This window comes from Rhodnius prolixus, unplaced genomic scaffold, assembly GCF_049639745.1.
Source record: "Rhodnius prolixus isolate KJV_2025 unplaced genomic scaffold, Rpr scaffold_2, whole genome shotgun sequence".
NCBI lineage: Eukaryota > Metazoa > Arthropoda > Insecta > Hemiptera > Reduviidae > Rhodnius > Rhodnius prolixus.
This window is the reverse complement of record NW_027411592.1, coordinates 14003713-14027329: the sequence shown is the minus strand read 5'-3', so window position 1 is coordinate 14027329 and position 23617 is coordinate 14003713. Positions and strand designations below refer to the sequence as shown.

The 23617-nt window shown below is 30.7% G+C and overlaps 1 protein-coding gene across 3 annotated transcripts in view; it reads left to right on the top strand.

The window, feature by feature from the left end:
* The first annotated feature begins 746 nt into the window (after window positions 1-746).
* Window positions 747-23617, top strand: part of l(2)gl (LLGL domain-containing protein l(2)gl) — a 24971-nt gene continuing 2100 nt past the window's right edge. The window contains exons 1-22 of one of the 3 annotated variants that reach the window (XM_074118028.1): window positions 747-1076; window positions 1205-1290; window positions 2658-2755; window positions 8643-8727; window positions 9090-9187; window positions 9277-9420; window positions 10331-10469; window positions 10564-10742; window positions 11087-11235; window positions 12269-12474; window positions 12633-12863; window positions 12952-13101; window positions 13527-13791; window positions 13984-14161; window positions 14318-14430; window positions 15118-15234; window positions 15328-15470; window positions 15692-15924; window positions 17092-17333; window positions 18319-18466; window positions 19429-19583; window positions 21810-21853. In XM_074118028.1, the coding sequence (XP_073974129.1) occupies window positions 1207-1290; window positions 2658-2755; window positions 8643-8727; window positions 9090-9187; window positions 9277-9420; window positions 10331-10469; window positions 10564-10742; window positions 11087-11235; window positions 12269-12474; window positions 12633-12863; window positions 12952-13101; window positions 13527-13791; window positions 13984-14161; window positions 14318-14430; window positions 15118-15234; window positions 15328-15470; window positions 15692-15924; window positions 17092-17333; window positions 18319-18466; window positions 19429-19583; window positions 21810-21853 (3201 nt within the window). In that variant the 5' untranslated portion in view covers window positions 747-1076; window positions 1205-1206. Of the gene's footprint in view, window positions 1291-2657; window positions 2756-8642; window positions 8728-9089; window positions 9188-9276; window positions 9421-10330; window positions 10470-10563; window positions 10743-11086; window positions 11236-12268; window positions 12475-12632; window positions 12864-12951; window positions 13102-13526; window positions 13792-13983; window positions 14162-14317; window positions 14431-15117; window positions 15235-15327; window positions 15471-15691; window positions 15925-17091; window positions 17334-18318; window positions 18467-19428; window positions 19584-20102; window positions 20123-21809; window positions 21854-23617 lie in introns of all 3 variants that reach the window. The other 2 variants (XM_074118029.1, XM_074118030.1) reach the window with 2 other exon arrangements.

Here is a 23617-nt window from a genome sequence, read left to right as displayed (position 1 = left end):
CCATATTAGTGGTTAAATATGTACTAATTAGATTATTTATTCACAAAACTGACTGTAGTGGTTTCTACAATACAATAGAGAACTTTGAAACTTTATTCAATCGTTTTTCTGTTTGTTATCTTAATGTTTTTACATATTTATACAGCTGTTCACAGACTTTTTTTGCATTCGTTTGGGGTGTTGTTTTGTTAAACATTTAATTGTGATATTCCTGCTGAACAAAAATAAAAGATTGAATATAAATTGAAAAACTCTGGTTTCTCTCTATCGAATAGTATATTTCATTTGAAAATAAAAGAAGTTTCTAATAAGATAATAATAAAAGTAATAAAATTTAGGTTAGTGTTCACAGACTTTTTTGGCCCAGTGTATGTATATTCAATTTGATGCATCATGTAGCAAATGATTAAAGAATAAATGCTTCAATTTATGGTCAAATATTTTCTTAAATTAAATATTTAGCGAATATTTAAAAATAATTTCTTAATACGAGGAAATACATAGATATGAATAAATTAACGGTATTAGGCAGTAGTAGTAGTAAGCACTTTCCATTGTTCTGCTAGATATGAAAGACTTTAAATTAAAAAAATAATAAGGTGGATATGAATTGGATTTCAAATGAAATGTTTTTTTGTTTTTTTTCGTAAAATCTTACATAGTGTCACATATATATTTCTATGTAAAATGTATTTATTCTTAAGCCTCTATTTCCACGTAGTAATTTGGCTAACCTGTAAAGGTCATGATGGAGTGCAGACTAGTTTTGTTTGATGGCACTGGTGAGAGGCAGTGTAGGATAGGCGTCTTTTATGGGTTGAAGTTATTAGAAGATTTTGTTTTTTTAGTTATTGTATTTTTTGTTTTTAGTATAATAAACTAATCAGACTTTACTCGAGTTTACAGTTTTACAAATTTAATCTTCATGTGGTGTTTTGAGTTTTGTTTTGTACGTTATTTAATGTTCTTTAAAAGTACTGTGTTGTGATTTTACCTAGCATCTGTGTCGTTGACGTAAGCAGCAGGCGTTTCCACTTTTATCTTGCGGATTGACTACTTCAGTTAAAATTCTACCGGTTAGAAAAATGAAATATTATTGAAAAACCTTTACTTTTCTTTGGATTCTCTCCTACAAAAGCAGCTGCCAGTAGAAGTATGAATGTTTACAACTCCCTGTAACCTAACCTGAGGATCTTAATTGCAGATATGTTGAAATTTATTCGTGGTAAAGGGCAACACCCCTCTGCTGAAAGGCAAAAGATTCAAAATGAACTTTTTGCATTTAGAAAGGTAAGTGATAATTTAATCTAATTACATTTCCTGATGCATAAAAAAGGTTAAACATATATTTTTTTAACCTATATGTTATTTGGTTTATCTGGTTTGCGTTTAACAATTTGGAGTTTCCGTTACTAAATTGCAACATTAGATTTAGTTACTTTGAATTCAGCATATTTTTTAATATAAATGTTATTTTGTAGATGCCATTAGTGCAATAACAATTTGAAGGTTCTGTATGTTAACTGTAATATATTCGGTTTTTTATTGATTTCTAAAGATAACTGTCAGTGATTTCAGTAAGGAATAAATGTTATTGTGTTGAACTTATGGTTTCTAATAAACTTCTAGTAGCAGTTCCTCAAACAATATAAAATATCTGAAGCGATCAAAGTTACATTATTGGTTTGTTTTTCTATGAAATGGATGTTAAACAAATATTTAACATAATTATCCATGTAATAATAAGTGATTACAAATTGTAGGCGGATGTAAGTAATGATGTAGGAAAAAAGCAGAATATTTGTTTTGTAATTGTCCGTTTGGAAATAAAAAACAGGAAGAACATTGTTTTGTTTATATTCCGTTGAACTGGTATTTCTGATAACATAATACAGTCTTGCACAATACAGTATTTATTGTTCCGGACTTTTAATTAAGATGTTTGTTATTTTACAAAAACTCCTAATTTTTAAGATTTGGTGGACAAGGTTAAAAACTTGCTGAAAAACAGGGCTTTTTAATGAGTACTATTTGATTTTTGCATAACTTTTTTTTTTAAAGGGAACGCTGCAATCTTATCACAAACTAAATAGTGAAGTTTAGTATATTTGTTATCTTTAGATGTAGTAGTTGTAACTTCATTGAAAAAATTTCCTATTTTGTAATTTTTGTGTACTTTCTCCGGCTACTTAAATATAATTAGGGTAATTATAATTAGATAATTGTAACTTGAATAGTTTTTTTAAATGATTTTGGTTATAGGCTAATTTCTTAGCAGAAATCGTTTATACCTCTTCTTTAAATTAATTGGCATCATTAAACTGTCTTAACAAAATTTTACCAGGTTATCATTAATTAAAACAGATACTTTAGAAATATGCTTTTTTTTTCTTTTAAAAAAGTTAATTGCTTACATTAAGGTATTGTGGAACCGAAATTAATCTTAAGTATAAGAGAGTTTCGTGGTATTGTAATTGGAAATTTTACCATTTTTCAAACTATCGCCTTCTTCAGCGAATTGCTTGGCAATTGTATTTTTTTTGTCATATTTTCTTGAATTTAGCCGTTAATTCTTTTTGAAAGTTACTAACATTAGCATTTGCTTTATTTTTTTTGTACTATCTTTTATTAAACTTTTAAATGTTACATTTCTGTAGACTGTGCAGCATGGATTTCCAAACAAGCCAACATGCCTCGCTTGGGATCCCATTCTCAGACTCATGGCGATTGGAACTGCTTCAGGAGCAATCAAAATGTATCCTTCAGTTCATTAAATTTTGAAAATATGCATTCTTGAAATAAATTTCAGTTGAAAATCTATAGTATAAGATAATGAGTTAATATAAGTCGATAAATACAAATTGATATTCGGGATTCAAGAACTAGTTACAGGTATTTGGCTTGCATTGTTATTGATGCTTTTAATGACTCTTTCACTTCCTTTTTTTTAAACAGTTATTTGTCCATTGTTAAAAATTCATGAAATACATGTTCAGGACTCTACCCCTTCCGTCGTAAAAAGCTCCATGGGGAGGGGGGAGTTATTACTGTGATAATGTGAAATATTAATGCGGTTATTGTTGTTCATTATATTGAAAGTAACTGTGTAAACAATAACTTCCCCTTTTTTTTCTTTTTTAGTTTTAGCGCAAGATTTATGTTGTATGTGTGTGGGAATAGAAGATCTCAAAACTATTAAAAATAGCAGAAAACTCATACATAGTATTTCGTTTTGCAACTTCATTAATTTAACAATATGTGATTGAAATATTGCGTTATTTTATTTTAGGGTTTAAATGATTTCTATTAAATATATGTAAGTCATAATTTAGAAAGTCTAATCTTGATCTCCTCGTACTACTACAATAAACTGAAAAATCAAATAATAAAATCTTATCTCTTGTCATTGAATAGTCCTAATTGCTATATGTAAAAATAACTTTTTATTAGAAAAACCTTGTAAACGTATTTGCAAAGTAGTGCATTTAACTGGTCTTACTGTTTTGATAGAGTGTCCCCTTGTAATATTAGGTTTTGGCTGAAATCATTCGCCTGGAAGTGCGTGCGCCTTTACTCAAACCACTATTCAATTTTTCTCGAAATTGGCTTTGGATATATTTTTTTATAAAAAAATTAGTTTGCTACAAATACGCATTAAGGTCAATCACGTAAATGTTTTCACGGTATTCATTGTTTGAATTCTAAGGAAAGTGCTATATTATGCTTACATGTTAAGATTCATTTTAGAACAATTTACTGCACTGCGAACAAGAACATTGTTGGAATTTTAAATTTGCGAAAAGACAGTTAGGCAGAATTATTTTATTTTATGTATCTCGAAAAGGGATCGAATGAAATAGTTCTATTAGGTAATGGCTTAATTCAGGCATTTTTACCTCTCATTTTAGACAACATTGTCAATCTCAGGCCTTAGTTGTATGTTGTTCCTGGGAATCAGAGATCTCCGTGAGGAAGTCCAACGGGAATCCAATCAGTCAGCTGATCACGTAAAAAAGAAGATGCATTCATTTAACGTCATTTGGAGATAAACTTTGCTTGCATGTAAGAAATGTTTAAGCATTTGAGATCCAAGGACATGCTAGCAAACAGTGTCTTTTCTTTTAATTATGGTAAGCCAAAAGTAGAGTACAAGTATACTTCTCTTTCCAAAAATGAAACCAAATTCATCACTAGAGTTCGCGGCTCGGTCCTTGTTTACAGACTGAGATGTATGTATGTTTGAGTAAATAAAACTTAATGAGTGATTATTGTGACTGAATTTAAAACTTCCATTCAGAATTAAACGGAGGCTGAGCTTGAAATACCGGCAGATTTTTAGTCCTATAGAAGTTTTATTTTTTTCTAGATACATACATATAATCAAAATAACTATTATATATAATAATACTGTAAAATGGATGGGATTAGCTATGCGGTTAGCGTATTGGATTCCCACACGGAGATCCCAGGTTCGAATCCAGCTGCTGACCCTTAGATTTTCTCTTCCTAGGAGCTTCTTACAGCTAACTGTCCGGTGATGGACAGTGTTGTCTATAACGAGAGAACACTGTCCGGAGGCCGGCAGTGCACTGGAAAAAGCTCCGGGCGCTAATAACCTCAGCTGTTAATGCGCCCAGAATCAGCTAGCAACACAAACACAAAATACTCAACTAACTAAACTACTCGAGGCACTCAAACACACAAATGTTAAAAAAAAGAGAGAAAAAAAAAGTGATATATGCATTGTTCTTCAAGAATAAACATGCCAAATAGGAAAACAAAACAACAAAATGGAGTAATTACAAATAAAGCTTTTTATATTCTATTTGCACCACAATGTGTGTGTGTGTGTGTGTATATAGTGCGTTTTAATTAATAACTTGCTGGAGGTGCTTTAAATTGCCCAGCGTACTAATCTGTACAAGTGTGCAAAGAAAAATTTACTTTATTATGAATTGTCACACTTTTTATCATTAGAATAAAAGCCACATATCTATGTGCACTTCTTTGCTATTCTGTTATAAAGTTCTATAAACTCTGAAGCTGATTTATTTTCATTAAATTCATCTTATTCTAAGAACTATACAGGATTGAAATATATATACATCCGGGATAAGTAATTCGTCCCTAAGAATAAGAAAAGCCTATCTCCAGGCGCCAATAACCTTAGATGTTGACGCGCCTTAAACATTAAAAAAAAAAAAAAATACTGTAAACAATTATTCCCGATACATACATTATATAAAACTGATAATATTCAATCCGGAAAAGTAAGCGCATTAATAATAGTAAATTTTAGTAAATTATTAAATCTATTCATAGAAATATATATAAATCAATGAAAAATTCTGTAAACAATCCTCAGATTTTTTTTAAAGCAAAAATATTGGCTGTATTAATTTTTGGGTACTTGATTGATTGGTTTACCATTTTCAGTTTACGATTAATTGGGAAATCTCAGACCTTTTTGTTCGCTTAAATATCTACAGTAATATTATTATTAATAACTACTATCTTATCTCAACTCTAGCATTGACGTTGGTTGGCTGATTCATATGATGAGTGAGGCGTGTTTTTTTAATTTTTTTTAAATAAATTTTTATAAAACACGGAACAGTCAATCCAATAAATACTTAAGTTCGTAATTATTTGTTCGTAAATGTTATAGTTTTTCAGTATTATGAAGTCTTAATATTGATTTAGCGCACAAAAATTAACTTCTTGGTGAACCAGCAAATATTGTTTTTATTTTATCTTTGTTCTTTATTAAAATTACTAATATTTCATACGAGCTTTAATTCCACTACTGATTAGCTTGTTAGGCTATAGGCTGATGCAATCCTGGTCTCCTGATCTAATCCTGACCTAATATTTGACTTTCGGAATTTTCTTGGAATTTTTGCAGAAAACTCCAGTCGTTTAAAATTTTGTATTCACGTCCATCATTTGATTTTAATGAACATTTATTTTTCGATCCTGTTTAGTTGTTGCATAATCGGTTTTTGTAACTGCAATCTATCTAAAACTAAATCTATATTTGCCTTTTTTATCACCATTCATACTTTAATTAAGTGCTATATAAAGTCATAATATAAATAATTTTCAGAATTATCATTAGATGAAAATTTGAAAAGTTTTCCTGATACTTTTTGGAGTACTGTTAAAGGAAAAGTAGCAGGAAAATATTAATGTATACAATATTAAACAAATAAAAGACTATCAGCATAATACTAATTAGCGCCAATTTAAACCTGACAATCATTGGTGTTGGTTGGACATTCAAAATTAAAATTAAAAATTAAAAGTATATCGTACATTTTCGATTAAGAGTTATTTACGAATGTTTGGTTTATAATTAATTACAAGGTTAATAGTTGTGGCTTGTTACAAATAAACATTTTAGCGCAAATTAACTGTAATATGTAATTCATAATTTGTAAAGATATTTCTGTAATTCCACTTGCTACTTTGAGTTTTTAATTAGGCAGGACTGTTAGAATCATTAAGTAGCGACTGGTGGAAAGTGACTTCCTACTACTGTGAAATGGATTTTAAAAAAATATATCAGGCTTACAGCTACAAAGTAAAAAGTTTCTTTTTTATATATTGTAACAGTAAAATTCCTCCAAGGGATTTGAAGGGTCAATAACTATCACTGAAATCGTTCCCCTAATCTTCAGAAGACAGCTAGGCTACATTGTATCTTGGGCACTTTATTCAAATCTGCACACCTGGATATGATTTTGTAATTCATATGTAGAAAGGGAATGAAAAACTTTCTGTAGTTAATATAATTAAAATTTATAAATTCTGAAAAATGCTTGCAAGAGTATTATTCACTGAAGATTTAGTTTTTAGTTAGAAGATAATGCCTTCAATTTCAGGAGCGTACCCTCATATGAATGCTGTACGGCAGTCTAACTTAAATTGAACTCCTACTTTCCATAGAATTTCTAAAATAATTTTTATCATTAAAATGTTATATACTAACACAGTAACTTCTAAAACTATACTTTAAATATACTTAGTAGTAAATAGTTTTTAATTTAAAACAATTTAAATTATTGATAAATTATGGAAAATTCTTAAAAAAAAAAAAAAATCCTTCCTATCATTGATAATTCATACAATTAGTCTTAAATAATCTTATTTAAAGTACACAGATTGCCTTGAGATAAAATTGATATTTTTAGTATTTAAAGAGGCACTCAGCTTTTTAAGTTAACAATATGTTATGAATTTTTTATTGCTATAAAAATTCAGAGGAAATTTTCTGATTCTAAAAAAATGAAAACTCTCTTTATTTTGTGTGTGTGTTTGTGTTCACAAAACTCAAAACGAAGGATCGTAGAAAGTTCAAATTTGATATTTTAGTTAGGTGCTAAACCTCTTTTGGCTGCGGTGCCGTGGGGTATTGGTCCCGTCCCGCACGTTAAATCTTTTTTTTAATCTTTTTAGGTGCTAAAAGAGAACATTACAAGGTTTTGATCACATTAGTTCAACAGGATCTTCCTTTTAATAAAACAATTTTCCAGTTTTGGAAGATCTTTTCGAAAATGGTTCCCTTCGATTTCTTTTTTCTCTAAACTTGGCTTACTGGTTGCATCTGAGTAGATCTATATCTATTATTCGAAATATTTTCCACTTTCTTGCCATCTTTAAAAGGTAGTACCAAAATTTCAAGTTGAAAATAAAAAAAATCAATCTGACCAGAAGTCAGAAATTGGCAACATTTTTGAATAGATTTATGAAAACAACTCCCAAGAGTTTGAAGAAAATTCCTAAACCTAAAAGTACGTCTTTGCACAAAAGGATTGTTAATTTATTTTTTTTAGATTTTCATCAAACTTTGAATATACATTACCTACAAACGCATACATAAATTGTGCTGTGTGGGATAGGTCTTCTGTATCGATTCAGTGTAATGTTTTACAAACGTTAATTGTTTCGCCGATTTTTATTCTCGTAAAACCGATTTATGCTCAAGTTTTTAGTTTTCATTTCGAACTTTTTCGATTTCTTCCTTTTATCCACTATCCCAGACGTCAGTCAATCAATTTGGTGTAGAGAATTTGACATTTAAGTATGTTTCCATCTCCCACACCGCTTGCTCAATCAATCTTGGAGTGGTAATGTGAAGTTCTTCAAAATGCCTCTAGATTCCCCCTAGACGTATGCTATTTTGTGTTTGGAAAAGATACTAATTACTTCTTCTCAGTGAGAGTAGCTTTGATGCAATAATTATCAAAGAACTTTAGCTATTCAAGTATGTATTCAGTAAGATCTATATGTCCAAATTTGTAACTCGGAGAAATTTGTTGCCTTTAATTCATAAACCTGACAGAAAAATAGCTATGTGCAGAAAAAAAAAAATTTACAGCGAAAATATGGCAATATTGCTTTCCTTTTCCGGATAGTGAAAAATTAAAATCGGAAAATTCATATAGTAAATAAAAGAAAGCTCTTATTAAACATTAATTTATTTTTCAAATTCACATTACATTTAGTTAATTCATTTCACATCACTCGGGGAAGCAACGCTAACTTGCCATTGATATGTTATGTGTTTGTAATGATACAATATTTAGAGAGAAACATTTTGGATTATTATTTTTCTTGACAATAATTTTGCTGCCGATCAGTCTGGGTCAGCCAGGTGTGGAATTTTATGGGCATCATACTAGCAGTGATGTTGCTGTTATCAAACTTATCTTCATACCAAATCAGGTAAGAAATATATATTTATAAATCTTCAATGAACAGGATCCGAGAGTGTAGTTACAATTGGAATAGAATAGAATAAATCTTTATTACAATAAATATGTTTAAAAAATAAATATACAAAGTATCAATGTACAAAACATTGTAACCTTCATAACAAGTGAGGATTACAAGATAGGTTAAGATGTAGGATAAGAATGCAGGGCAAAAGAGGAAAAACATACAGCTAAGTTACAATTGGATCACGTGGTTCCATTATCTCGCACAAATATAGCTGAAGTTAATTTAGGGTCTTTTGTTTCTGGTTTAAAAGCAGCTTTGTTTTTGCTTAGTGTCTCTACATTTATCACAATGTTTGTTTTAAACAGGGACGTGTAGTTTCTTTATGTGAAGATAACTCTTTACATTTATGGGAGATCAATGGAAACGCTTTGGAGGAAGTAAAGACTCACGCCGTTGAAGGAAAGTTAGTAATTGTTTTTTTTTGTAATCTAAACAAATGGTTAACCGTTAATTTTTTATTAATATTTATTTTTTTCTTACGCCAATATGAAGGCTGAAGAAGGTGTCAGCGCTCTGCTTGGAAGGCTCTCTTGAACATTTGCTGTTGGGTACAGAAGGAGGAAATGTTTATCTACTTAATTTAACTACATTTGAAATGGCCCAAACAATTATATATCAAGATGTTGTGATGCAAAAGTAAGTGGAGTAGAATTGTTTATTACATATTTTTCTTCAGCATTTTCGTGTTTGCGGTCACAATTTTAGACATCTAAAAATGAATAATATAGTCTTTATTTACTAGAATCATGTAAACATGCTTCATAAATTCAATGATACATTACTAGGATAAGGTGAAGTTTGCTATATATGACATTTTGCTTTGTTATTTCAGTACAGCTATCTTAATAATCTACATCAATATCATCGTGTGTATTTCGTTAAAATAAATCAACTGGAATATTAAGCCGACATATTTATTTTTTATTTTATTTTTTTTTGTTGACGGTTTATTGTTAAAAAAAAAGTTCATCCAAAGGTTATGATTGTTTGTAAGGTTCCTTTACATTTTTGATGATCGGTGATTAAAGGAATGTGAGATAGATGATGATGAGATTCAACCGTTATAAATAAAATCCAATTCAATTACGCTGATTGTGGATATGAGTTTGAAAACTACTTTACATCTAAAAACAAACAAATACGGATGGATTTTTTTTTTCTTTTTTTGCAAATAGTTAAACAGTAACTGTCGATCGCTATTTGTCTTTTGGATCATAGAAAATTAGGACAAACTAATTGCCCAGAAAGAGATTTTAAGTATGACTTCTAGTGACATTGTCAGTTCTAAAGTAATCTTTGGCTAAAAGAAAAGTTTGTACCAATTGAAGAGGCTGCAACAACAGTAAAAGGCAAGGGAATCGTACCCGCGGGATGGGACCTATTCTTTGAAAGAATCTTACCATAAAAAACTAAGCGAAAAATTAAATAATTTTTAAACTAAAAACACTCGTTGCCAGACGTTGCTGTTTAGTGTTATAATAAATTAGGCCACTTTCATTGCTCAAGAGTACATACTTCTTTTTAAACCTATCCCCAAATTTTTTAGTGTGCCAGAAGATTATAAAATAAACCCAGGGGCGGTTGAATCTATGGCTATACAGCCAGATAATCCTGATAATCTTCTTATTGGCTATAATAGAGGATTGATGGTTTTGTGGGATATGAAAACTCCGGCAGCAAAACAGGTACGTTTATTATTTGATTAATTTGAAAATTTCCTTTATATAAAGAAAATATTTTCGATTAAGCTTCTGTAACATTTATTTATTTTTTATCCAGACTTACATAAGTACTCAAGGAGTAGAAAGTTTGTGTTGGAAAGATGCCAGAACATTTGTATCATCTCATAATGACGGAAGTTACGCAGAGTGGTCAGTGGTAACTGGTGAACACGATGAACCTAACACTGTATATGGTCCATTTCCCTGCAAACCTATCACGAAGATAATTGCTACAAGGTATTTTTGTCTCTTAATATTTTGTTATAAAAGATAGTACGTTATATCTCTCCAGAATTAGTTCTAGATGGCACACAGATAACTATTTTGAGTTAGTTTAATTTTTTACAAACCGCAAAAGACTTTCTTGTGGTTGTAATACGTTGCTAGCAGTCACTTATTAAATCAAGTTAACTACCACCTTTACTGATCCATTGTCTGGCTCGATTGCAATAATAGTTAAAAGAGACAAGCGAGCTGAAAGGATGATTAAAAATTTGCGATAAAAACTCATGCTTGGTATAAATAAATTTCTTTTAGTACATAATTTTAATATTAATTCAAATTATATTTTCTACTTTTAGTGATGGAACAATTTTATTCAGTGGTGGCATGCAAAGAGCTTCTTACAGCGATAGAAATACTATTTCAGTACTGGATGGAGATAGGCATGTCGTTTTTGACTTTACTTCAAAAGTTATTGATTTCTTCATTGCACCTTCAAGCGATGACAGTAAGATCTCTCATAAATTGTATTACTTTGTTTTAATTTTTGTTTATTTAATTTTACTTATCAGCCTTCTCATATACAATGACATTCTGGGCTATTGAATTATATGTATATTAGCATTTTGATAATAAGTCCATGTACAACTCACCTCAGTAAAGGAGCATCAACTTTAATGATTTGAAACTTTTATTTTTCTAAATTAAACTTGTAACAGTTCGTATTATACCTACGCATAATCTGAGGGGTTGAAAAAACCAGCTTGTTGGGAAAGATGTTAAAGGAGCTTATTTCGTTTAAATTTAACGACTATTAATTGAATTAATAAATGAAAGTTCACTCTTTAAAGATAGCAAAATTTTACTTCCAATAAATATTTTTGTTCAATGCATTCCAGCTAATACTTGAGCAATATTAGAAGTGATATTTAACTGGTTAATATTGCTTGAACCAAGTAAATAGTTTGTTTTGTTTGCAGTGATCACAATTTTTTATTTAAAAATTGTAGGTAATTGATTTTATTCAGACAGATTTTCAATTTTCAATTTTAAGAGGAAATACATTTTTGATCTGAAAACAAATTAAATTCAAAAACGGAAAGTAGCAACAAGTTTAAAGTTGCTGTTTCGACACGTGCCACTAGGGGAGGCGTCAAGACAAGTCGTTAAATTTCGAGTTTGTAACCCATGCGAACTTCTAGAAGTTTTTTTTTTCAGTTTTCTCGAGAATAACTGCAATTTAATATACAAACTATTCATTAAAATTAATATTTTGGATATTTTGTACGTAAAAAGTTACTTTTCGTACGAGAAGGTATTTTAGACTATAAAGCACCATTCAGATAAGTAGCTACTATCCTTTTCATTTGTGATCATTTTCATGAAATCTGATTTTAAGATTAAATTCTCACCACGTGCATTCCTCAAAAGTGGCTTCATATTTTTAAATATTCGAAATTTGGAGAATATGAATAATTTAAGAAAGTTGTTTCTTGTAAGAGAAAATCGTGTAACTGTTCTTACCAGATGGTTTTATTCAGGTATACTGGTCGTATTAGCCGAAGAAGAATTGGTAGCCCTACAATTGAATGCAACTGATTGGCCAATGTTACCTTTACCTTACCTTGTGTCACTTCATGCTTCTGCTGTAACTTGTTCAACCTACGTATCCGATGTGCCACAATCTACATGGGACAATATTGTTGCTGCAGGAAGAGCGCAAGTTGCTGGAGTGTATTCTTCTGCTGTAAGGAAATTATTTCTAAGATTTATAGATACTAATAAAAATTTTGTAACTTAAATTATATTTAGTGATGTTTATATACATATACCTTCTGGATATTAAAAACCTTAATATTTATTTATAAAAAATATTCTGAATTACATAGTTTCCCATCATTGCAGATGTGGCCTGTGGACGGTGGTCGTTTATTTGATAGTGAGAGTGCTGCGAAGCGAAGAGAACTGCTGGTTACTGGCCACGAGGACGGTAGTGTCAGATTGTGGGATGTAGGTGATATTGCGATGACTCCTTTATTTAAATTCTCTTCCACCAGCATCCTCTGTGTAGATGATGATGATGTAGCAAATCCTGATCATAACGATGACCTAGATGAATGGCCTCCTTTTAAAAAAGTAAGTAGCACTTTAAAAGTTAAAAACTAGTTGGTTAGTACGTAAATATCTGATAACATATATTACTTTTTATTTTTTGTTTTTTTAGGTAGGCACCTTTGATCCGTATTCTGATGATCCACGTCTTGCTGTAAAGAAAGTAACGTTATGCCCAGAAACAGGAACACTTGTTGTAGCTGGTACAGCCGGGCATATAATAATTGCCAAATTATCTGATGAAGCTCAATCTGAACCTAAGGTAGATTTTATTTTGGTGTACCGGTGTTGAATATTCTTTTGCATCCAATTTCAAAAACATACTTATTTTCAGTTATTTATGTAATTAAAAATAATGCGTTAAAAAGGTAATTCAACTATTCTTTACAAACACCAGCAGCACAATTAAAAAAAATTATGAATATACACGAATTTTTCTCAACTCAGTTGAACTCTTTTTCATTGAAAATGAACAAAATTTAAACGACACCATTTAGGATCTACTTAAATACTGCATTAATAACCCTGTGGCTCTCATAGTTGGCTTTTTTACTTAATAATATTTTCGAAAAAACTGGGGAAATTAAAATCTTTAAACCTGCTTTATTACAAAAGTATTTATGTTTTGACATAGATGAGTGAATCGTTACTATTGTTAATTAAATAATAATTCACCCTTGCTTTCAGATAGTTACAATGAATATAGTAAGCTCAAGAGATGGATTCGTTTGGAAAGGTCATGGCGCATTGGGGACTCGCAGCTTAGATCAAATTGGAGGTTGTGGATTCGTAATAACATCTTTGTTGCAATTGCACCCTCCAGCAGCAGTTACAGCCTTAGCTGTGCATTCAGGTTGGGGTTTAATTGGAGTTGGAACAGCCCATGGTGTCGCAGTCTACGATTTTATAAAAGCTGAGCCTGTTATAGTCAAATGCACCCTCAATCCTCTTGGTTAATATGATTTTTTTTTTTTTTAAATATTTGTCAGTGAGAGTAAGAAAATTTGAGCGGATGATAGTAGTAGTGAGTTTTCTATTGATAGGACGGAGGTTTCTGTGACTCCGTCGAACAGCGCAATCTCATTTGTTATTTATAATTAAAAGCTTTCCTTAATAATATTGCTTTTTAAATTGTATACTATAGACATGTCAGGAGCTGGAGAAGGACCCATATCTAGAAGGAAATCATTTAAGAAATCCTTGAGAGAATCCTTCAGGCGTTTAAGAAAAGGAAGATCACAAAGGGCGGCAGCAGGTGATAAGAGAGGTGCTACAACTACAGCTGCCACGAGTTCACCACCTCCTCAGCCCACATCCCCAGGGTATTTAGATCAATAATTTGATTTCATGCAAATCTTTCAAGCGATTTTTTTTTTCTGAAAGTAATATTTAATTTTATTAATGTAATCTGCTTAAAATTGTTCATTAAAAAATCTTAATATTATCACAGTTGTAATAAGTACTTTGAATGTTCCCAGGGCGGATGTAGAGACTAAACCTGTAGAAAGAGCAATAGAAGCGAGACCAGTTGACGATGCTCTTGGTTCCATGGTCAGGTGCCTCACTTTTGCTAGAACTTACATTATTAGTAGTGAGTAATATTTTTTTTTAGATAAAAGAAATTACACTATGAAATGGTAAAATACTCGTTTACTCAAATTTATGTTCAAAGGAAAAGGGGAGTAGTTTGTTAAGTAGATTATGCGAATAGGTTAACGAAATAAAATCTCAGAGCTACATGGAGTTCTCAAAATCTTTGCAATTGTATAAAATAATCGTATTAAAATTAATATTTGGTGGCAAAATTAAACATAAAGTTTAATATTTGCATTAACTTCTTAGGAACTTGTACATTGATGAAATATCGACGAAAACACCAGAAAAGAAAGCTGCTCAGATAGTAATAAATTTAATCGGATCTCTTTTGCAACGTCTATGTTTAAATATTTAGAATAAAAATGTGTGGCCATCTCACATGCAAGGGATGCAAAATGTTCCAATTTACCAATTGTCCAGTTATTGTACTATAAAAATATGAACTATGTCAATCAGTGGTTTTTAAATATCAGAGCAGTAAGTTAAGCAGGACTTAGAATTAAACCGCAACTTTATTCTAATATTTTCTTCTTTCTCACTATACATACTCGGATCTTTTTGGGGGCATTCTGTCCAAATAACACACGTAGAAATGTTAACATTCACACCGATACAGACAGATATTGTAGAAGCGCAGGCACTTAGCGAAGTATTCACGAGTTAATCATTTTTAATGTTTCAGTACAAAATATGACACCAACGCTTTGGGTTGGTACCAACAATGGTACGGTGTACATATTTACCCTTGCCATACCTGGAGGTAGTAAAAGAAAGGAAGAATCCGTATCTTGTCTTCTAGGTTAGTTTCATCGTTATTTTGTGTCCTTTTCTGAGCAAAATATTATAAGTTTTTTTCTTCTAGTTTAGTTAAAAAATTCAAATTGAATTTTAGGAAAAGAAATTCAATTGAAACATAGAGCACCTGTAATTGGTATTTCATTAATGGATGGTCATTGTAATTCAGTAGACACTAGTCGACATTTTGAACATCCACCGCCGCACAGAGTACTTATATGCAGCGAAGAACAAATAAAAGTAAGTCATTTGTGATGGCAATTTGTAAAACTAAAAACGGCTGCTGCTTCGTTGCTTTTGAATACATAATTTGCTTTATTCTTATTAAGTAAAAAGAGTTCTTTCAAAAATTAAGTGAATTCTCAGTGAGATAATATAAAATGTTGAATTTGTGTACCAATTACATGATGTAAAACAAATGTCATTAAAGAATTTTGATAATTTTTTTTAAATTTTTATAGATATTTACAGTTCCTCAGTTGAAACCAGTATGTAAAATGAAACTTACAGCAATGGAAGGGGCTCGTGTAAGAAGAACTGTACTAGCCATATTTAAGGCTATTGGCAATACCACAACTACGCATGTAGAAACTTGCCTACTTTGCCTCACTAATTTGGGAGATGTAATAGTATTAAGCTTACCTGAACTAAGAAGGCAGGTGAATGCTGCGGTTATAAGAAAAGAAGATATTAAGTAAGTAAACTTTTTCGTGTTTATCTACGTGAATTGAGTCAACAACTCTGGCACCTAATCAAACCTGCTTATAAATATAAAACATCTTCAACCATAAAAAAAACATGCTTTTACGCAATTGAACCATGTCAGGGTTGATCTGCATGGCCTCGTGGTACCCACAATTTGGTGTCACTTTCAACAAAATCCCACGTTTCGATTTTATTTTTTTAATTTTGTGCTTTAAGGGCACAGTTGTTCTCACAAGTAACAACGAAGTTTCTGTTGGTCCAGAATTACTATTTGAATGAAAGAGCATTTGAACCCTTACGTTACCTGCCCTACATAAGCCTCTAAAATTATTATTATATTTATTTTTTTGTGAAAAATGACTGTGAATGATAGAAACATAAATATACTTAAACGTAATCTATGAAATCTAGTTTAATAAAATATATTTTAAAGGAATTCTTTAGATATTTTCTAGGAAAGCTTTAAAAACTTACATTTAGTAAAATATTACTTTCAGTTAACTGTATTTTCTGAAACCTTTTTAGCGCTTATGCTTTTAGCTCCAAAAGGAATCATTAAATTTGAACTTTCTGCATTATTCGTTTTTGAGTAAACCGTTTTCGAATACTTATATCGAATTTATGAAAACCATATTTCGTCACCAGAGAAACATAATACGGTAAAGTTTCTGTAAAACTCAAAAAATTTGCTCAGTTGCAATTCTTTCTCTTTAAAGGGACCTTAAGAAAGAAGCAAATGAATTATAAGAAAAATCAAATAGATGACTAGAAAAAAGTAGTTTAGGCAGAGAAAAATTAGAGATAAGTGGATAAAATTTTCTTGAACGAAATAAACGTTTCTTTTTAAAAGGATTGAATCCAAGATGTCAACATCAAACTTTCAAGTTTGATTTGCTTCCTAGTTCAAAGCCTTAGTAATTGGCTGTTCCAATTACTCCTATAGTTTGAAAATTATTAAGGCTATCAATGTGCAGTCCTAGTTTAGGATATGATTCCCATAGGATCTTTACATTTCTCTGAATAATAACCAAGCAGTAAATACTATAGAATTTATAATTGTTATTTATAGTATGTAATATATTATTAAAAGACTATTTTTTATCAAAAGTTTCTTCTTTTTTTGATGAAAGAGTTCATTTAGATTTTCTTTTTTCAGCGGAATATTTAGTCTGTGCTTTACTGAACGTGGAGAGGCTTTGTACTTACATTCTAGCTCGGAACTACAACGGGTAAGCATGTCTACGACAAGGGTAACTGAAACAAGATGTCGGGTTGACCTGCCACCAGGTGTAAGACCTCTTACAGAAGACAATGACAGTAATAAATCCACTGATACTGACAGTATTGCATCTTCTGATAGTTCATCCTCATCTTCTTCTTCTGAACATAGTCAGAGAGGTAAATTTTAGTTTTGTAGAAGTCCATAAATTAATTCACTCATTCTTGAATGAAATTAATTGGGAAATGTTACAAATAAAAGTGATGGGCTTTCTTCTGTGCATTACATTTCTGCCAAGTTTGAAGTAAATTACTGCAACTTTATTCGAAAATAGCAGGGAAAATACTGAAAAATCTATTCAGTGCCAATTGGTTAAAACAGTCAGCTATTTTCTTCGCGTTTTGGTTAGATTAAGTTAATTTTTATAAATTTTATAAGACTCAGAGGGCTCTTTCTAACCACTCAGCCTCCTTGAGAAATGCCCTTCGAATTTTCCTTGATAAGTAAAGAAGTACTTATCACTGTTTTTGATGATTAAAGTTGTGCTTTGACAACTAATTATATCGAATATCAAATTTGAGCAAAGATAACACACATTTTTTGGGTAGAGGAGGCATGTTCGTCGGAGACACCGAAGTAGATGCGTATCCTGGATCTATCATCGGTTCTGAGACTAACTTTCCAATATCAGTGTAACCAATACTAAAAGTGACACTGGTTGTCACTATGCAAACAAGCAGTTGATCTCTTGAATAGATGTTTATCAAACATCAAAGGTCGTCACAACGTATTTCGTACATTTAGTCAAATTTCGTGATTAAGGATATCACAATTTTATCGATAAAACGATTATAATTATGTGGATAAATATTGAGATAGTTATGTAGCTCCGGGTATTGATGCTATATAGGATATGGAAATCAAAGAACAAGCACTATTTCAAATTGAAAATTTGCATATTGGTAGTACGACTTATAAGGTTGTTCAAGTATACTACTTAACAAGGGGTGATAATTGAGCAACACACAAATGGCACGTAAAGTAAGTTAGAACTGGTAGACAAATGATTTAATCACCCACTACTAAGTGATTTTTTCCCTATCGAAAATTTTAACTTAAGAAAAGTTATGTTTAATAACATAGTTTACAAATTATTTTTTGCAGGAGATAAAAGAGACGAATCTAAAGCAGAAGGAGTCGAAGCGAACAAATCAGAAATTAAAGAAAATGGAGTTTCGGATAGTGCTCATGACTTGACAATGTCTAGCGCTGGAGATATTACCATCGATTCAGTGAAGGATCATTTAACAAAGTTAGTATTATTTTCTTTCAAATATTGAATCAGTCATTTTATTTTATGCAGCTTACCAATTTAAAAAAACATCTACTAATGCGTTGAGTGAAACTAGAATGTTTCAAAACTGCTGTTGACATAATTACTATTTTTTTTTAATTGGTAATTTTTACAATTACTTCATATTAAAGCAGTGTAAGAGCATCCATTTTTCTTTATTAAGCGGTTGTATCGAAAATTAGTTCACAACAAATAATTTTAAATTTAAAACTTAATTGATTGGTTCAGATTTTTTCCGTCATAAGATTGCTCATATTATTTCTTGTCTAATAGTTGGTTTATTAAATTTGTGTATTTGTCTGCATTCAAATATTCTATCTCTATCTATTATGAGTTAACAACAGAAAGCTGAAGTTAAACTTCATTGAACTTTAGCGGTACTTCTTTTACTACACTTAATGCTTTTTTATAACTAAGTGATATAGAAATCGCTACGACGTCATTCCCCCCAGGAAGTGTTCTGGAACAAGTTTCAATTAAATTAATAAAATTATTGTTTGGGTAGGCAGGAGAATGGTGATACTTTAATTGATAGGGATGCAGTTTCCAGGGAATTCTGAACAACAATTTTTTGGGGGGAAAATATTTGAAAAAAAATAAAATTATCAATAAAAATTCTACTTCTTACAATATAATATTTTATTTTACCTAACATAGGTAATTATATCAAGTATCATTTTCATTGTACGTTCGTGCGGACAGATTTGGAAGAAACCTTCTTGATGGAAGTGAAGATAGATGTGAACGCAAGTAAAATTTGAGCATCATTACTACCTCTATTTTTCGGGGCTGAGATCTTCAGTAACCCCTCTGAAGTGCCATAGGAGAACTTAAAGAATGTGGAATTTACGCATCTATAGTTAGCTATTAAGGAAATCAATGAACTGTGATATTGTTTTAACTGTTTCATAATGTTTTAGTAATGTGATGAATTCAGAAGAACGAACAGAAGTTTTGAGGAATGAAACTGTAAAAACTGAATCATCCGTGGTAACTAAAACAACCGTAATTTCATCCAGTGAGTCTGTAATATCCACCCAAGTAATGTCGGCAGCTGCTCAACAACCTGCAGAAAGTAAGTTTCTTTTTTTGTTGAATAAAACTATAAATTTTATTAAAAATACCAGAACTGGTACTTTAATCTACTAACTTATTTAAAAAATACAAACTTCATAAATTACATTAGTTACAAAATTGAACATAAACAAATTTTATCACTCTTGGTTATTTTATTTTTAAAATAAGATCTAAATATACTATTGTCATCTATTTTTCTATTTATTACTTTTTTTGTGAAGAGAATAAAGAATGGTAGTTATAATGACTTGTTTAAAAAGAACTTGCTCGGCAATAGTCCTGCCAAAAAGAGTTACTGCTTCGAGCATGCAATTCAAGTTTGTCTTATTGTTCGTCAATGATTGAATTCCATTGTAAAAAATAAAATAGCCTTGCATGAATAAAAGTGAAGCAAACCTTTCACATGCTAAATGAATGGGTAGGCATTTTCTTTTAAACTTAAGGAACATTTGGCCGTAAGTAATACGGAGACGATAAATAAATAATTTAAAAAAAAAATCTATGCGATTACATGCAGCATGTGTATAGGTAATATAGGTAAGAAAGTTTTATTTGGGCATATTGTAATTTAAATAATATTTGGTACATTCACAACTCACACTTTAACAACTATAAAGACGTTCAAATTACTATCAGTTAGTTGCTAGCACTTTTATGTTGTTCTGGTGATTTTGTAATTTAATTGATTCAGAAAAAAAATACCCTTTAGGAAATTTTCATAAAAGGAAAAATTTATGCGGTTTTTGAGAGATCGATTTTTCTGGTCAGATTCTCCCTTTACACAGTTTTTTTAATTTTATATTTATTTACGCAATGAAAACAAAATCCTGTATTTAATTTGCACAGCGGCTGGAATGTCTTTAGAATAAGTGATTCATTGGAGAGATTTGAATATTGCTATTGTTTCTATCACGCTGACAAGTTACTTTGTCACTCACAACACGGCCTAATTGATATTTCTTTAGAAAACTTATGCAATCTACTTCCTCTCCTAATCTTGGAATCTGGCTGAAATAATATGTTGCAATGGATTCCAACATATTTAGGAGTAACAGGAAATGAATGTGCCGATGAGTTGGCTGCAATGGTTCATTGCTCTCATGTCCAGATCTTTCTGTAGATATTGCTCTGGTTACAGCCATTATTAAATAAGTTGATAAAGAAGTGGATATTGCGGAGAAATGAGAAATATTTTTCTCCAATTTGAGAAATGTGGTAAAGTTTGTTTGGGCAAATGAAGAGCATGCTAGAAACAGAAAATTATTCTTGGTGAGGAGAAAAGAGAAAATTAGAAAGTATTAAGATGAGACATTTAGAGATTAACAGATAGTAATTGTTGGAAATGTGGATCCCAAAATATGGCCTTTCAAAGAAAGCCTAAGGAGAAAATCTGAACCAATTTGACCGAAACATTGCACATTGCAGTCGCTGATAAAGATGGGCTGCTTTGATATAACCAAAAGATTTTTAAAAATCTGTCAAGAAATTAAGAGAATAATTAGATGTTTGGCATCTAATTGATTTATTGCAGAAAATGGTAAAAATTATTTAGATTCATAAATTGATTGAAATTTACCAAATATCTGTCATCACTTCCAAATTTTTGAAATTCCTTTGTTTGCTTAGCAATTATTCAATCAGATTCTGGTTATTTTCCACTTTTAGCGTACTAACTTAAATGAAGCTTATTTTCCTCTTATTCTAGTTCTTCACCATTAAATAGGCTTTTCTTATTCTTAGGGACGAATTACTTATCCCGGATGTATATATATTTCAATCCTGTATAGTTCTTAGAATAAGATGAATTTAATGAAAATAAATCAGCTTCAGAGTTTATAGAACTTTATAACAGAATAGCAAAGAAGTGCACATAGATATGTGGCTTTTATTCTAATGATAAAAAGTGTGACAATTCATAATAAAGTAAATTTTTCTTTGCACACTTGTACAGATTAGTACGCTGGGCAATTTAAAGCACCTCCAGCAAGTTATTAATTAAAACGCACTATATACACACACACACACACACATTGTGGTGCAAATAGAATATAAAAAGCTTTATTTGTAATTACTCCATTTTGTTGTTTTGTTTTCCTATTTGGCATGTTTATTCTTGAAGAACAATGCATATATCACTTTTTTTTTCTCTCTTTTTTTTAACATTTGTGTGTTTGAGTGCCTCGAGTAGTTTAGTTAGTTGAGTATTTTGTGTTTGTGTTGCTAGCTGATTCTGGGACAGAGGACAGTCAGCAATCGGCTACTCCGCAGGTATATTTATATAATGTATAATATATATGTATACTATTTGTGTGGGGCTTCGCCATTTCATCTTATTCTTAACAAACTATTTAATATGTATTAATTTACGTTAGTTTTTATTGTGGAATTCCTTTATTTTCTAATCTCTCGACTTCTAAGAAATACTTAAAATTTTAATGTAAAGAAATGTAATATTTATTAAATTATTATTTACTGAATTAAGAAGATATTATGGCTAGGTGCACCATAATAGAAAAGTGCTATAGGCTTCCTTGCTTTATTTCTTAGAAATTTTTAATTGATGAATACATATGGACTCTGATTTTTCTTTTAGTGCAAACTCTCACTGGCTCTGTTTAGCTTAAAACCAAATGCATTCAAATTCCGATTGGGCGGAATTTTCCGCATTATTCTGATATAATTTTTTTCACTTATTGCTCTAAGGCGCGTCTACATTTGTGAAGTCATTAGTGTACTCTGCTGTCCAACACAAGACAGTGTATAGTATAGAGATTCCTTGAAAAGAGAAATAAGCGCAGCAATCTGGACACCTCTATGTTGTGAGAGAGCCAACCTCTCTCTTCCCTACTATTAAATTTTAGGAGCATTTCACGAACAAAATTTATTCATGCACTCAAAACATATTGCATGATTGGTTTTAAATTAACAACTTTTACCATCGTGGGTAGTTCCTCTCATTATAGAGAAACTTTACAAGCTAACATGAACAGAGAGTTGCCCAGAAGAAAAGAGGATCTGAGAGATTATCCCGTAGCGTATACCTACTGAATTCTTTTCTTCATTAAAATTTGTTGTGTTCGTTTTCTAAACTTCTTTATTATGCCCACCTTCTCACGAACAAGGATAAATTTAACGTCAAGATTGTACGAAGTTGCTCTTAACAATCTTATGAAAACATTATTTAACTTTTGCTGAATTTGGAAATTCTTAATTATTTTTTAACTTCCATTTACATTAAAATGACAGGTTATTGAAACTCTTTTTCATTAATTCTAAAACAGTCGTTCAAAATCTCGAACACATTTCTTTATGGTGCATAAGCATATTGAATAAATTACTTGATAATAATCATGGGCTGTTTACAAAATAAATAAAAATAACAAAAGAGTTTTTGTATAAACAGTGCAAAAAACATAATACATATTCAAAGCAGACTGTCTTAATGTGGTGAAACTGCTTTCATTGTTATTAGCTTTCACAATTATTCATGCACGATTTAAGGGGAACCTAATTAATATTGCATGATGAACGGATTATTTTTATTAAACTTAAATATTTTTTTTTATAAGTTATCCAATTAAATGCATGGTATAAATTCGAAAATTGCCTGCAGGTGTCTTTTTTGGAGTATGTATTTTTACTTTATCTTACCTCCTTGTTTAACTAACATTTATTAATTTTATTGTTGCGGTTAAGGATTGAATATTCCTAAATTCAAATCAGAAATAGCTTCAAATAATGTTTATCTGAATGTAGGAAATTATGACATAAATCTCATTATTGTAACTATAAATTATTGCAAATAAAATTATTATTATAAAGATAAATAAGAGTCTACCAAGACATCCTGCAGTGGTTGATGTGTATTTCCGATAGAATGAATCAGAGCAAGTGTTTAATGGACGATCTAGTAAAACGATGCAGTAATAAACTTGTTTTTTGAGCTCCTTAAATCTCTATTACAGCTTTTTTTTCCTACTGCGGTACTCTGTAGCCACTAGAAACTTATTGTGCCTTCCCTTTTTTAGGATC